This window comes from Mustela nivalis (assembly GCF_964662115.1).
Source record: "Mustela nivalis genome assembly, chromosome: 4".
Lineage (NCBI taxonomy): Eukaryota > Metazoa > Chordata > Mammalia > Carnivora > Mustelidae > Mustela > Mustela nivalis.
In genome coordinates, this window is record NC_139023.1 from 673,141 (window position 1) to 686,804 (window position 13,664).

The 13,664-nt window shown below is 47.3% G+C and overlaps 1 protein-coding gene across 50 annotated transcripts in view; it reads left to right on the forward strand.

The window, feature by feature from the left end:
• Positions 1–2,214, forward strand: part of SEC31A (SEC31 homolog A, COPII coat complex component) — an 81,307-nt gene extending 79,093 nt beyond the window's left edge. For all 50 annotated transcript variants that reach the window (XM_082726446.1, XM_082726458.1, XM_082726429.1 and 47 more), the window contains 2 exons: positions 7–78; positions 1,356–2,214. In XM_082726446.1, coding sequence (XP_082582572.1) covers positions 7–78; positions 1,356–1,535 — 252 coding nt within the window. In that variant the 3' untranslated portion in view covers positions 1,536–2,214. The remainder of the gene's footprint in view (positions 1–6; positions 79–1,355) is intronic.
• The last annotated feature ends 11,450 nt before the right edge of the window (positions 2,215–13,664 follow it).

Genomic DNA, 13,664 nt, shown 5'->3' on the forward strand with positions numbered 1-13,664 from the left:
CTGCAGCAAACCAAGAGGAAGCTAGATGATGCCAGCAAACGCTTGGAGTTTCTGTATGATAAACTTAGGGAACAGACAGTAAGTTTGTGGGGAAAAAGTATTCATGATAATCATTTAGCCCTAGTTGCTAGTAAATAAACCTGTCATCAGCACTTGTGTGGAGGGTACTTGGGACCAAAATTGTGAGGACAGTGGTGGAATGGGCTTTCTCTAACTGAATCATAAATGTCATTTAACTTTGGGGATGAAAGAACAGGAGAAGGGGTGTGTGTGTGTGTGTGTGTGTGATAGGAGTGCAATTTTAACTCTTCTTATAACAAAGAGTAGAAATGTAATCTGGCTTGTATTGGCCCTAAGGTAACTGGCCTTCTGTTCATTTTATATGTGGCTATATTTTTTGCATCTCAACATTCCTCTGCTCCATCTCTCACATCAGTCCCATCAGATAAAAATAACCATTCCGGGGGCGCCCAGATAGCTCAATGGGTTAAGCCTCTGCTTTTAACTTGGGTCATGATCCTGGCATCTTGGGATCAAGCCCTGCATCGGGCTCTTTGCTCAGCGGGGACCCTGCTTCCCCTCTCTCTCTGCCTACTTGTGATCTCTGTCAAGTAAATAAATAAAATCTTTAAAAAAAAAAAATAACAATAACCATTCCTGTCATGCGAGCCAGACCAGAGAAAGTTGATGTAACAGTGGACGAGCTGTGGTCCCTGGGCTGATCCAAAATAAATTCTTCCCTCAAAAGTATGGGCATATAATCCAAGTAATGACATGGGGAAACTACAGATACTGTGGTTGTAAGAGACGGTGAGATTCCAAGAGCAGTTAAGAATTGAAGAGCTGAGTACATGATGACAGCTGTTGCCCTACGAATGCAGGTAGACCACAGGGTTGAGACCACTGCTGCAGACATGGTTTTAGACTGCTTTGGGTCCTGACTTAGAGATAGCATGATTAAGAACCAAATTCCAAAAAAACCCTTTAAATTCCTTCATATGAATGGGAGAAGTTTTTTAAAAGGCATGAGCCTGTATCTAAAGAATTTGAAGAATTAGCACTCTTAAGTGGAGAAAGACATTAGCATTTCCGCTGGGGGAAGAGAGCTTCTAGAAAGAGAGTTAACTGACTCATACATGTTCATAATCCGCAATAATTTCCTTACATACGTCATCTTGTCATGGTTCTGCTTTATAGCTTCAAGAGTTGCTTGATCCAAAAAACTGTTTCTAGAAAAGCTATATGATTTATTTGCTTTTTTTATAATATTTGTTTCAGTCTCCTTTTAAATATTAGGGTTTATGGGAGTGTCTTTCTTAATTTAATTCTTTCTCCTGATTCTGCCTTTGTTTCAGCTTTCACCCACGATCATCAGTGGTTTACACAACATTGCAAGGAGCATCGAATCGCGCAACTACTCAGAAGGCCTGACCATCCACACCCACATAGTCAGCACCAGCAACTTCAGCGAGACCTCGGCTTTCATGCCGGTTCTCAAAGTCGTCCTCACCCAGGCCAATAAGCTGGGTGTCTAAAAGGACGTCTTCACTCCCAGCCCATATTGCCATTTTTCCAAAGAAACATATTTTAAAAATGTCAAGGTATGGACCAGTCTTCATTCGCATGTTTCCATAGCAGCCAGCCAGGAGCAGATGTACTCACCTTAGATCTGCCCAAAACCCAGGTGCTTTCTTTTGTTTGAATCTTTTACTGCCCATGATGATTTTCCTGTTCTGCAGATAGTGTATTTCCTGGATTACACATGGTGTGTTTTCCTGAAGTATTCCAATTAAATGTGGTTTTTAGAACCTCAGTATACTTTTTGGAAAAGGAGCACCTGGTTATGCATAAAGCAGAGCTAAAACTAATTTCTTCATGTCCTCCCTGCTTCCTCTTTGTCAATCAGATTAAAGTGTGTAATCCTATTTTATGGGTATGTAGTCTTTTTTTTTAAACAGCTGCTCACAGTTTAGTTTAATCCCTATTTTTGTGTCTTTGGCTTCACTCAAGTTCTGAACAAATAACCAAATCTAAAGGTTCCTACCTAGATCTTAGCAAAGATTAATGAAGAGTGGGATCACTAGCTTTAAATACCTACTGGGAAAACGAGCATTTTTGTTCTGTGTAATGCATTGGACTTTTTTGTATTAATAAATGTTTCCGATACTCTGTTTGAGTTTTAAGATTAAATTATCTCCATTTTACATTTAGAAATTTGTTTGTCCACTTTTTAAGTCACCCAGAGCTCTGAAGTGTAAATTTAGAAGGAAAATTTTAATTTCTGTCAACCTCCAGAATCAAAGGCAGACATTTTTCAGCCAGTTTTTCTGTCAAGTGATTTTATTACAGTTTGTCTTAAGAACAAGCAGTGTGGCAGAAGCACCCGGGTGGCTCAGTCGGTTAAGCGTCTGCCTTTGGCTCAGGTCATGATCCCAGGGTTCTGGGATCAAATCCTACATCGGGCTCTCTGCTCAGCGGGATGCCGGCTTCTTCCCCTTACACTCCCCCTGCTTGTGTTCTCTCTCTTGCCGTCTTTCTCTCTGTGAAATAAATATAATCTTTAGGGAAAAAAAAACAGTGTGGTAAACAAATGATGATGGTCGCCAGAGAATCTTGAGAATCAGACACTAGAAGTCTTCACCGGTGCATTATAGAAGTTGACGTAAGTAGGCTGGACAGCTAGAAGGTAAACATCGTAACTACCGTGGAGCCGCTTGCCTGGGAGCTAGACTGGTTCCAGTAAGAGCGGTGAGTGAGGAAGAGCAGTTCGTAGCTCGTCAGGCTTTGACCCGCTGAGTGAAACAGTTTGCGAGAACCTCTCGTTTCCTTTTGCGGAGGGTTGCCTGTTTGCCAAATAAAAACCCTCTTTAAAATGAGTCATTCTGTGTTTAGCTCTGAATCGTTTTATAACTAGAGGAGGGCCATGATAGCACGTGTGACCGGTGGACCCCAGGACGAGCGTGCTCTCCCAGCCCCCGCCTTAAGTCCCCGCGGCTGCAGGCACCCGAGTCACTTCTGCGACTCACTGAAATGAGTGGCTGCTGTGTGCCGGGCGCCGGGACCGGACTCTGAGCAGGGGGGTCAGCCCCAGGCCCCATGCGGACCGCAGGTTGGCTGCTAGCAACTTTTTTCATCCCTTGCCCTCATTGTTAGGGTGTGTTTTATGTTTACCCTGATAGGATAATGGTATAATTGGCAAATTTTTATGAAAAAACAAATTTCCAAAAGATGACAAACAAGTAGGTGGCAGCAGAGCCCTGGTCAACCCGAAGGTTTTACGAGGACGAGCGTAAAAACACACCGTCCTGACGGCTGAGCCGCTGTGTTCTCTCCTTTTTCAACACAGCATTGAGATATTTCCCCCGCTGTGGAGACCTTCTCCCGTGTGGCTTATAACCTTGGAGAAGTTCCACATAAACGGGTAAGAGGAGCCAGAACCAACATGCTGTGTTGTGTCCGAAGTATGAAGATAAAGGGAGATTGTGGAAGAGCATAGTCTGTTTTCTTGAAAAGAGGAACAACTTTAAAAAAGTTTTCTTTTAATAAGAGTAGAGAAAAAAGGTCTTAATTTCATAAATGAGCCTGTTTTTAACATTTTCAACTCCAAAGACATTGCCCTGTATACCTGCGCAGGTCGGGCACCTCTGTATGAAGGGATCTTGTGCGAAGCCCCGATCTGTTCAGGTTGGGGAAGTCCCAGCCGTACCCCTGCCACTATTTCATGCGCCATGACGGGTCATTCTTCTGAATCCCTGATTTGCTCAGTTTTGCCCTTATGTTGGTGTTTTCTAATTCTTTCACCGACATAATTTTAAAACCAGGAAAGGCGTGTGAGGGAACCTGGTAGGTGGGGCTGGCTGTGGGCCAGGAGGTGTGGCCTCTGGGAGATGCCGCTTCAGATGGCACCTGCTCTTCCGGCCCTGCGTGTTCTCAGGCCCCGTCGGAGGATCTTGCATGCAATCGGACACGCAGCCGCCGGAGGCAGCCGCACATGTGGGTAGCGTGGCAGCAGGGGAAGCGGCACCGCCCTCCACCCGTGACTTGGCAGCCCAGTTCAGAAAACTCCGTGTGCCCTGGAGGGCAGAAAGAGCAGAGCTCCTGGCAACCAGATGTGCCCCGATGAACACCTGATGAACACCTGCCTGACAGGTAGAGAAGGGGAGGTGACCGGCTAAGACTTTCCTGATAACCATTTGTCTCCTGAGCTGAACTTGGGTTCGCCTAAGAGTGACCACAAGGCCGCCTGTCGCCTCTCGCGCTGCGGTGGTGACGTCATTTGGAAGAGTCTTGAAGGTTCTGCGAGCGGTGTACACACATCTGTGTCCCCACACGCGTAAGGATGCGTGTGTCCCTCCTTATTCCCCTGCTGTGGTGGCGGCGTTCCCAGGCAGTGCCCCTGCGGGTCTCTGGGTGTCCGTCACGTGCTGAGCGTGTCCCCGGTGGCCTCTCGAATGACTGCCTCAGAGACACAACTGTTTATGCACAGAAAGACTGAACTGTTGGGTCTGACCGATGAATATGGCAAATCTCTCAACCAAGATAGGTGACAAGAAGCCGCACTGGCTCTCACTGCTCCAGCCCCGGAGGCCGGGCCTACAGCGCGCACCCGAGCCTCGCGGGGGTCAGACACTACCGTCCCTCCATTCCCAGCTGTTTGCGCTTCGGGCCCCGCGGGGAGAAGTGGATGTGTGGGTTTTAAAGTGATTGGTATCAATCTTGGAAAAGGTAATGAAATCTAGCAAAAGAGAATAGACCTTTTTAAAAAAGATTTGTTTATTTATTTATTTATTTGAGACACAGGGTGGAGGGCCGGGGGGAGGGAGAGAGAACCTCCAGCAGACTGCCGTGCTGAGCGGGAGCCCCAAAAGGGGCCAGAGTCATCCCACCACCCTGAGATTATGATCTGAGCCAAAATCAAGAGTGGGCACCCAACCGACGGAGCTCCCAGGCGCCCCGGAAATAGGCTCTGGTAGACCTGTGGTACGTGGCTTTTGCATTCTGGATTCATGTTTCCAGAGATCTGCTGAAGTATTCATTTAGCAAACAATGTTGGTGTCAGAAACAGCTGGGATGACTGTGCAGAGACCTCATTACTCGGTAATGTCCAAGATCTCTCGTGCGGTGGTGCTCAACTCCCTTGAAGCTGAGTTCTGACGGTCCCCGGACCTAGAAGGCAGTCGTTCATCGGGCAGGCCTGTTCCTGCTTTTGCTGCTGTGTCTTCCAATTCCCGGTCCTGTGGCCTTTCTAAAACCACCTCTTGTGTATCAGTGGGTTCACATGGTGCAAACATGGGCAGAAGGGGGATGGCTTCAGGAGCCTTGTGAAATAGAAGAAACCTTTCTACTTCAAAAAAAATGTAAGAGTTCGTTGGGATTTTGTCTATATGAAGTAAATCCTAATGAACTTTGTATCTCAAACATCTACCATTATCTGGGTTACACCTTTAAAGGCATTTACACTTCCCAGCTCTAGAGAGTAGTGTTTTCACATTGTTATTGACAGTTTCTTTACCTCAGTAGGTATTTGTAAAGGACTTCATGTAATTCAGTAGGAAGACATCCTGTCCAAATGTGTGGGGTGTGTGTGAGTGTTTCCAGGTAGACGATATAAAATGAACCAGTACAGAGCTTACCATAGGAATGGAATGGATTCAAATTTGATTAAAAGAGGAAAGTTCTGGGGCGCCTGGGTGGCTCAGTGGGTTAAGCCGCTGCCTTCGGCTTGGGTCATGATCTCAGGGTCCTGGGATCGAGTCCCGCATCGGGCTCTCTGCTCAGCAGGGAGCCTGCTTCCCTCTCTCTCTCTCTCTGCCTGCCTCTCTGTCTATTTGAGATCTCTCTCTGTCAAATAAATAAATAAAATCTTTAAAAAAAAAAAAGAGGAAAGTTCCTCTTTTTTTTTTTTTGATAAGTAAACGGGTAATGAGTATAATATATAATTCAAGGGAACCATTAAGGCTTATTTGGTTAATGATGAGAAATCATTCATCTTGCACTTTGTCCAGTAAAGGAACTCCCCCACTGTAGGACTAGACTGTGGAATTAAATATCAAAACAGACTTCCATAGTAAAGAAGGAAAGCAGCATCTCCTACCAGTAACTTCCTTTCCCACTGGCTATGTCTCCAAGTAACCCATGACTTTCCTGACCCTTTTTGCCTGAAGGAGTCTTTGGGAGAGAACAAGTCAGTTTTAACAGGCAGAGATCAAGTCCACAAAGAGTTCTCTCCTGGGGCTTGCTGCTTGGACACCCTAAAGGGGTGTCCTTTCCTGGAGCTGGGTCCTTTGCTCCCCCTCAGTCCTCATATCAGCCCAGGGAGCTAAGCTCTTCATTCCAGCTACTGGGGGCAGCTGGGAAGCAGTAGAAGCCACATTTGAACCCAGATCACAGCCTAATGGGCACTTTTCTTCCACAAAACCACATTGTTCCCCAAGTAACTACTGCTACAACAAAAATGCATTCTGCTCTCTGATTTCGTGCTTTTCCCTCCTATTAGTTTGCAGAGGCATTACCTGTTAACAAGGAATGTGGTTATGATAAATGGATAAACTTACTGAACATTGTGTATTGGCTTCTTTTGAGGCAGGTTCTCTTTACGTGCTGGGGAAGTTGGCCCCTGGCAGCCCAAAGCCTACCTCTCCTCTGCTTGTGTTCCATCAAGGGGAGAGGAAACCTCTCACAATACCCAGTTAAGGTTCGCAACAAGAACTCCAGTTGTTTCCATGTGGGCCTCAGGCTCACCAGCTGAGTTCTGTGCTCAGAGGGACAGGAGGCTGGAATTGGCTGTGCCCTAGTGTGAACACAGTGATTTGAAGCCCCACCAGAACCCCCTGGATTAGTTCCACCAAGGGAACATGCAATTTGGAGAAGAGGGGTTAGAGAATAAGCCGAGACAACCCCTTACCTACACCGGAGGGGAAGCCCTTGGTGGGCACAGTAAACATTTTCATGGCACCAGTCTGAGAGTCAAGAAACAGTTTCAGTGTCTTCCCTGCCACTTCCTGTGAGCCAAATGCCGCTGCTTTCTGCCTCCATAGCCCTGTTTGTAAAATGAGGGGGTAGGGTTAGATGATTCCTAGTTTCACTTCCAGCTCTGGAACTCTGTTACCCATCTACCTCTCCCACAGCATCTTTGTATATTAACTGCACCACCTCAGAAGGAATGGAAAACATTCGGGGAAGCCCCGAAGCACCGAAGCTTTGAAGAAAGATGACAGAAGCAACTCGGGCCTATTTATATTTGGGTATATTTTATTCCTTCTGTAGAGTTAATTTCACTGCTAATCAGGAGAAAGAACAATGCAGCACTTCCCTTGGTTGGAAATAAGTAAGGAGGCATTTAAAAAATTGGTTTTCTAATTTGAGGACTTGGACTAAATACATTTGCTTGGCCTTGAGGTCTTTAAGTAGTGAATTCCTCGCTATAATGCTCTGTAGTTCCATTAAATAACCATTCTGCACACCTGTTCCCCACGCCAAGAATAGGCCACGCTTGATCACATAGGATACTCAACAACGAACTCGGGTTTTTCCTCTGGTGCTGCAAATCTGGGTCACCCCTTTGACATTCCTGAACTCTATTTACAAATGCCCCCTCCCTGCCTGAGAACAACAGGGGCCTTTGCCTTTTAAGAGGGGCCTGTGGTCACTGGTGCAGCAGGGAGAGAAAGAGGTCATTGAAACAGAAACAATCACGCAGCTAATGCTGAGAAGTAAGTTAAGAGCTTCTCTACGTTGATCTGACCTTGGAAATCAAAGTAAGGATCATAGAAGAAAATGGGGCGGGTGTTGGGCGGGGAGGAACTGGAGAGCTGCAAGACAGCAGGTGAAAAGCTCGTCAACACTGTCTTTCTTCTGCGGCAATAATAGGGTTGTTCACTTGCCTCAGAGAGCCGGGCTTTCGCAGCAGGGAGAGAGACAGTGGAGAGAAGTTCACTTTGGTTTGTGCATCTTGTTTTTAGCCAGATGTTGGTGGGGGGGATGTGGCGTAGATACTCAGGAATCTTAACGCGGCTGGGCCTTGAAAGCGGGCTAGTGACTCGTCCGCAGCGTTCGCTGAAGTCTGCGGCGTCCCTCCTTCCAGTATTTGATCGCCCCCCGGCTTCCCGACTGGACCTTCAGCTCCGAGAGCACAAGCCGCACACTGTCCGTGGGGCTGAGCTTACGGCTTGGCTTCCAGAAGGGAAGTTCATGCTCTTAACTAAGAATTAGGAAGTAAAGGCCCTCAGATGGCCTGGCCATCTCCCATACCTAGTGTCTTCCTGCCGAACTGTAGCCCTGTTAAGGCTGCTCCGGAAATCTGGGAAGTCTAAAGTAAAAAGGCTGGGGGATTTGTTGAAGGAAAAGCCCTCACACCCATCACATCCAGAGCAATAGAATCATTCATTTTATAGGAGCAGGTGCCCCCCTCTTCACTGCTATAAAATCTCAATGAGAAATTTTCCCAGTCCATTTAATCTAGAAAAGGGGAAGCCGACCCTTCTGTGACTAGAGCAAACTAAGAAGACTAATTTTCTTTCTCTTCCTTTTTTTTCCCTAAGATTTTATTTATTTATTTGATAGAAAGCGAGGTCACAAGTAGGCAGAGAGGCAGGCAGAGCGAGAGGAGGAAGCAGGCTCCCTGCTGAGCAGAGAGCCCGATGCGGGGCTCGATCCCAGGACCCTGAGATCATGACCTGAGCCGAAGGCAGTCGCTTCACCCGCTGAGCCCCCCAGGCGCCCCTCCTTTTTCTTTTTTTTAACTTGCTCTTGCTGCCTCAGTCCCAGTCTCCGACACGATGACGAGAACGATGATGGCGATGGTGAGGGTTAACATTTATGGGCTCCTACACGCCAGACTCTGTGCTAATCCTTAGTTGCCACGAGAATGCTATAAAGTACGTATTATTATCCCTATTTTACAAAAATGCTCATAAGCACAGATTTAGTATCTCAATAAATGACACTGTCTTTCACTTGAGTCCTAAATCCAGAGAGCCAGAAGAACCCTGGTTTTTTCCTTCTCTTTCATGCTCAATTACGCATGTGGCCCTACTGGTCCTTCGGTGCCGGTCTCCGTGGGGTCGCCTCTTCTCCGGGATCTGTGCCTGTGCCTTTCTTCAGATCCTCCCCATCACTTGAGCAGACTCTGAAAATAGTGCCCCACTGGGCCTCTTGCCTTCCGCCTTTCCTCTCTCTACCACCAGTCCAGTCATTCTCCACACTTTCTCCAGAGTGGCCTTTCTTAATGCAAACTTTATCAGATTGTTATGCTGCATAAGACCTTCCCAAGGCCTCTCCCCTGCCACATACTCTTCCCGCAAGACATTCCCGAGACCCGTCTACCTTGATGCATGCCCGCGGCATGACATTTCAGCTTCCTGTCCCACTGTCTCCCTGCTTGCACCCCCGACATTCCAGACATTTCTCTAGATGCCAAATGAAAAGGCTTTTGCTTGCCCTACTTTCTCTGCCTGGAATGTCCTCTGCCATGTTTGTCTAATAAACCACTCACCCTTCCAGACTGCTCTCTTCAATATGACAGTCAGGAGACACACGTGGCTCTTAAGCACTTGACACATGGCTAACCCGAATTTTAAGACGTGTTTTGCTATAACTATAAACAATGGATGTTGAAGGTACAGTGTGGGGAAAAAGTGTAAAAGTCTTAATAGCTTCATATTGATTACACAGTGAAAAGATAATATTTTGGGTAGACTGGGTTAAAGAAACTATTAAATTTATTTTTTCTACTTTTTTAATGTGGCTACTGGAAAACTACACGTGGCTGAGTTTGTGGTGTGCGTGATATTTCTACCAGATAGTGCTCCTTGAAAATTCTCACTTGGCAAATTTAACCAAGGAGACAAAAGACCTGAACACTGAAAACTACAAAATGCTGCTGAGAAGAATTAAAGAAGACACATAGAGAGACACCCCGTGTTTATGGATTAGAGATTTAAGATTATTAGGATGTCAATACTAACCCAAGTAATCTTCAGATATATTGCAATCCCTATCAAAATCCCAGTGCAATTTTTTGCAGAAAGGGAAAAATCTATCCTAAATTCATATGCAATCTCAACAGATCCCAAATGGCCAAAATAAAAAAGAACAAAGTTGGACGTCTTATACTTCTTTTTTTTTTTTTTTAAAGATTTTATTTATTTGTTTGACAGAGAGAGAGATCACAAGTAGGCAGAGAGGCAGGCAGAGAGAGAGAAAGGGAAGCAGGCCTCCTGCTGAGCAGAGAGCCCGATGTGGGGCTCAATCCCAGGACCCTGGGATCTTGACCTGAGCCGAAGGCAGAGGCTTAACCCACCGAGCCACCCAGGCGCCCCCAAATGATTTATTTTATTTTATTTTATTTTATTTTTTAAAAGATTTATTTATTTATTTATTTGACATAGAGAGATCACAAGTAGGCAGAGAGGCAGGCAGAGAGAGAGGAAGGGAAGCAGGCTCCCTGCTGAGCAGAGAGCCCGATGTGGGACTCAATCCCCGGACCCTGAGATCATGACCTGAGCTGAAAGCAGTGGCTTAACCCACTGAGCCACCCAGGTGCCCCAGACGTCTTATACTTCTTGATTTCAAAATGTGTTACAACACTATAGTAAACGAAACAATGTGGCACTGGCATAGAGACAGACATATAGACCAGTGGAAGAGAACAGAGAATCTAGAAATAAATCCTCCAGTATATGGTCAAATGCTCTCCACTAAGTGTGCCAAGATCATTCAACAAAGAAAGAAGATTCTCTTCAACAAATGGTGTTTGGAAAACTGAATATCTACATGCAAAAGAATGAAGTTAAACCCTCATCTTACACTAGATACAAAAATTAACTCCAAATGGATCAAAGACCTAACTATCAGAACCTAAACTAAAAAAGTCTTTGAAAAAAACAGGGGGAAAGCTTCATGACATTGGATTTTACAGTGCTTTCTTAGATACGATACCAAGAGCTCAGGTAACAAAAGTAAAAATGGGTAAATTGGACTACATCAAAATTTAAAGCTTCTAAGCATCAAGTGACACAATCAGCAGTAAAAAGGCAAACTTTGGAATGGGAGGACGTATTTCCAAACCATTTAATCTAATAAGGGGCTAATATCCAGAGTATATCAAGAACTCTTATAACCAAACAACAACAAAAAAACCTCGATTAAAAAATGGGCAAGAGGGCCTGGGTGGCTCAGTGGGTTAAGCCTCTGCCTTCGGCTCAGGTCATGATCTCAGGGTCCTGGGATCGAGTCCCGCATCGGGCTGTCTGCTCAGCGGGGAGCCTGCTTCCTCCTCTCTCTCTGCCTGTCTCTCTGCCTACCTGTGATCTCTGTCTGTCAAATAAATAAATGAAATCTTTTTTAAAAAAATAAAAAGACCAACTTCTTAAAAAAAAAATCCTACTTAGCTATTACCCCTCCCCTTACAGTGTTACTTCCTTTGTGCCTCCATTTTATCTTGTACGTATCACATTTTTGGTAATGACTTGTTTGACAGGATAAGGCTAACTACCCCATTTGCCCCCATTAAGGGATGTTGACCAGAAGCTAAGAAAATATACTGAAGTCTTCTCTGAAGACCTTAGATGGGAAAAGGGACAGCAGCCTTGATGGCACAATATGCTCCCGGGGACAGTCATTAGATAGTCCTTACCAGCAAGAGTCGATCTTATACATGCAGGGTGTTCACTCTGAGATTGGATCTGAAAGAACCATGTCCTTCAATCTTCCTTTTGTAGGCAGGATCAGAAAGACCTAAACAGCGCTGCCCCTGACCCACGACACATACCAACATCCAAGTCTCCATACTAAGTCCAACCTGCTGACATGACCGGCCCGACCCAGTCGGACTCACTGGAGGGAAGAGAGGAAGAGGTTCTTTCAAGACAGATTCAAGACAGAGTGGCTTACCCTATAAATAATGCACCCGGGGTCAAGTAAAGAACACTTTCGGTGCTTCTCCTGGACTCCGGCTATGTGTGCTTGATGTCTAACGGATTTTGTTTTTCTTCCGATCATGCACTGGACCTTCCTGCCCTTCCTCGGCCATCGCCAAGAGGTTGCATTTGTTTGGTCTGTCCTCCGTCCCAGATGAGGAGCTCCTTCAGGGCCGGGCCGAACCTTATTCATCCTTGTATCCCCAGGGTCCACTGGCCCTGGCACAGAGCAGGTGCTATGAATGGTTAGACTGAGTGTGGGGGGAATCATTACAATAACCCAGGGATTTTCGGCCAAGTCACTAGTGACCCCTGAAAGGACAGTCTGGATTACAGACCTGTAGGCAGAACGCAGGTGGGTGGGTGTGGGAAGGAGGGGACTCATGTGGGGGAAAGTGGTTCATCAGAAAGCCCAGGTTGAGCGGCAGACGACACGGACACTCTCTAGTTTCCTGTTCTGTTTGTCACAATGTCATTATTTGGTGCCAACAGTGCACAGCTGGTCACCAGGAAATGTCCTTCCGTTCCGGGATTTCAGCTCCATCTGAAGCGCCACCGCAACGGTGGCCCAGTGGCCCCGAGTCCAGAACAACACCTGCTCCCTTGTAAAGCGGACATCTCCGCGGGGCTGATCCGGCGGGCTCCGGGTGACGGTCAGACGCTCGAGTTACGACCTTTCCGGCCTCAGTTCTTTGTAATCTGCGGCCCTTTCCCAGACTCCGGGACGGGATTCCTAACTAGGGGTGACCTAGACATCAGCTTTATGTGTGGACGCAGCGGTCACTCGTGTGGTTACTCGTGGACACAGCGGTCACGCGTGTGGTCACTCGCGGACACACGGTTACGCGTGTGGTCATTAGTGGACACAGCGGTCATGTGTGTGGTCACTCGTGGACACAGCGGTCACGCGTGTGGTTACTCGTGGACACAGTGGTCACGCGTGTGGTCACTCGCGGACACACGGTTACGCGTGTGGTCACTCGCGGACACAGCGGTCACGCGTGTGGTCACTCGCGGACACAGCGGTCACGCGTGTGGTCACTCGCGGACACAGCAGTCACGTGTGTGGTTACTCGTGGACACAACGGTCACGTGTGTGGTCACTCGCGGACACACGGTTATGCGTGTGGTTATTAGTGGACACAGCGGTCACGCGTGTGGTTACTCGTGGACACAACGGTCACGTGTGTGGTCACTCGCGGACACACGGTTACGCGTGTGGTCACTCGTGGACACAGCGGTCATGCATGTGGTTACTCGCGGACACACGGTTATGCGTGTGGTTATTAGTGGACACAGCGGTCACACGTGTGGTCACTCGTGGACACAGCGGTCATGCGTGTGGTTACTCGCGGACACACAGTTATGCGTGTGGTTATTAGTGGACACAGCGGTCACGCGTGTGGTCACTCGTGGACACAGCGGTCACGCGTGTGGTTATTCGTGGACACAGCGGTCACGCGTGTGGTCACTCGTGGACACAGCGGTCACGCCTGTGGTTATTAGTGGACACAGCGGTCACGTGTGTGGTCACTCGTGGACACAGCGGTTACGCGTGTGGTCACTCGTGGACACACCGAGGCTCCTTCAAACTCACAGAATTCGCAAGTTGGGACGAAGCACAAAGTAGCTCCGCTCCGGGGAAAGGAACCTGCGTCCGGAGGGCCCGGCCGGGTGGCCCCGACGTCCAGTTCCGAGGCCTTTCCCTGCTTCCAGGCTGGAGGCGCGGCCGGTGCCCTTCGCGTT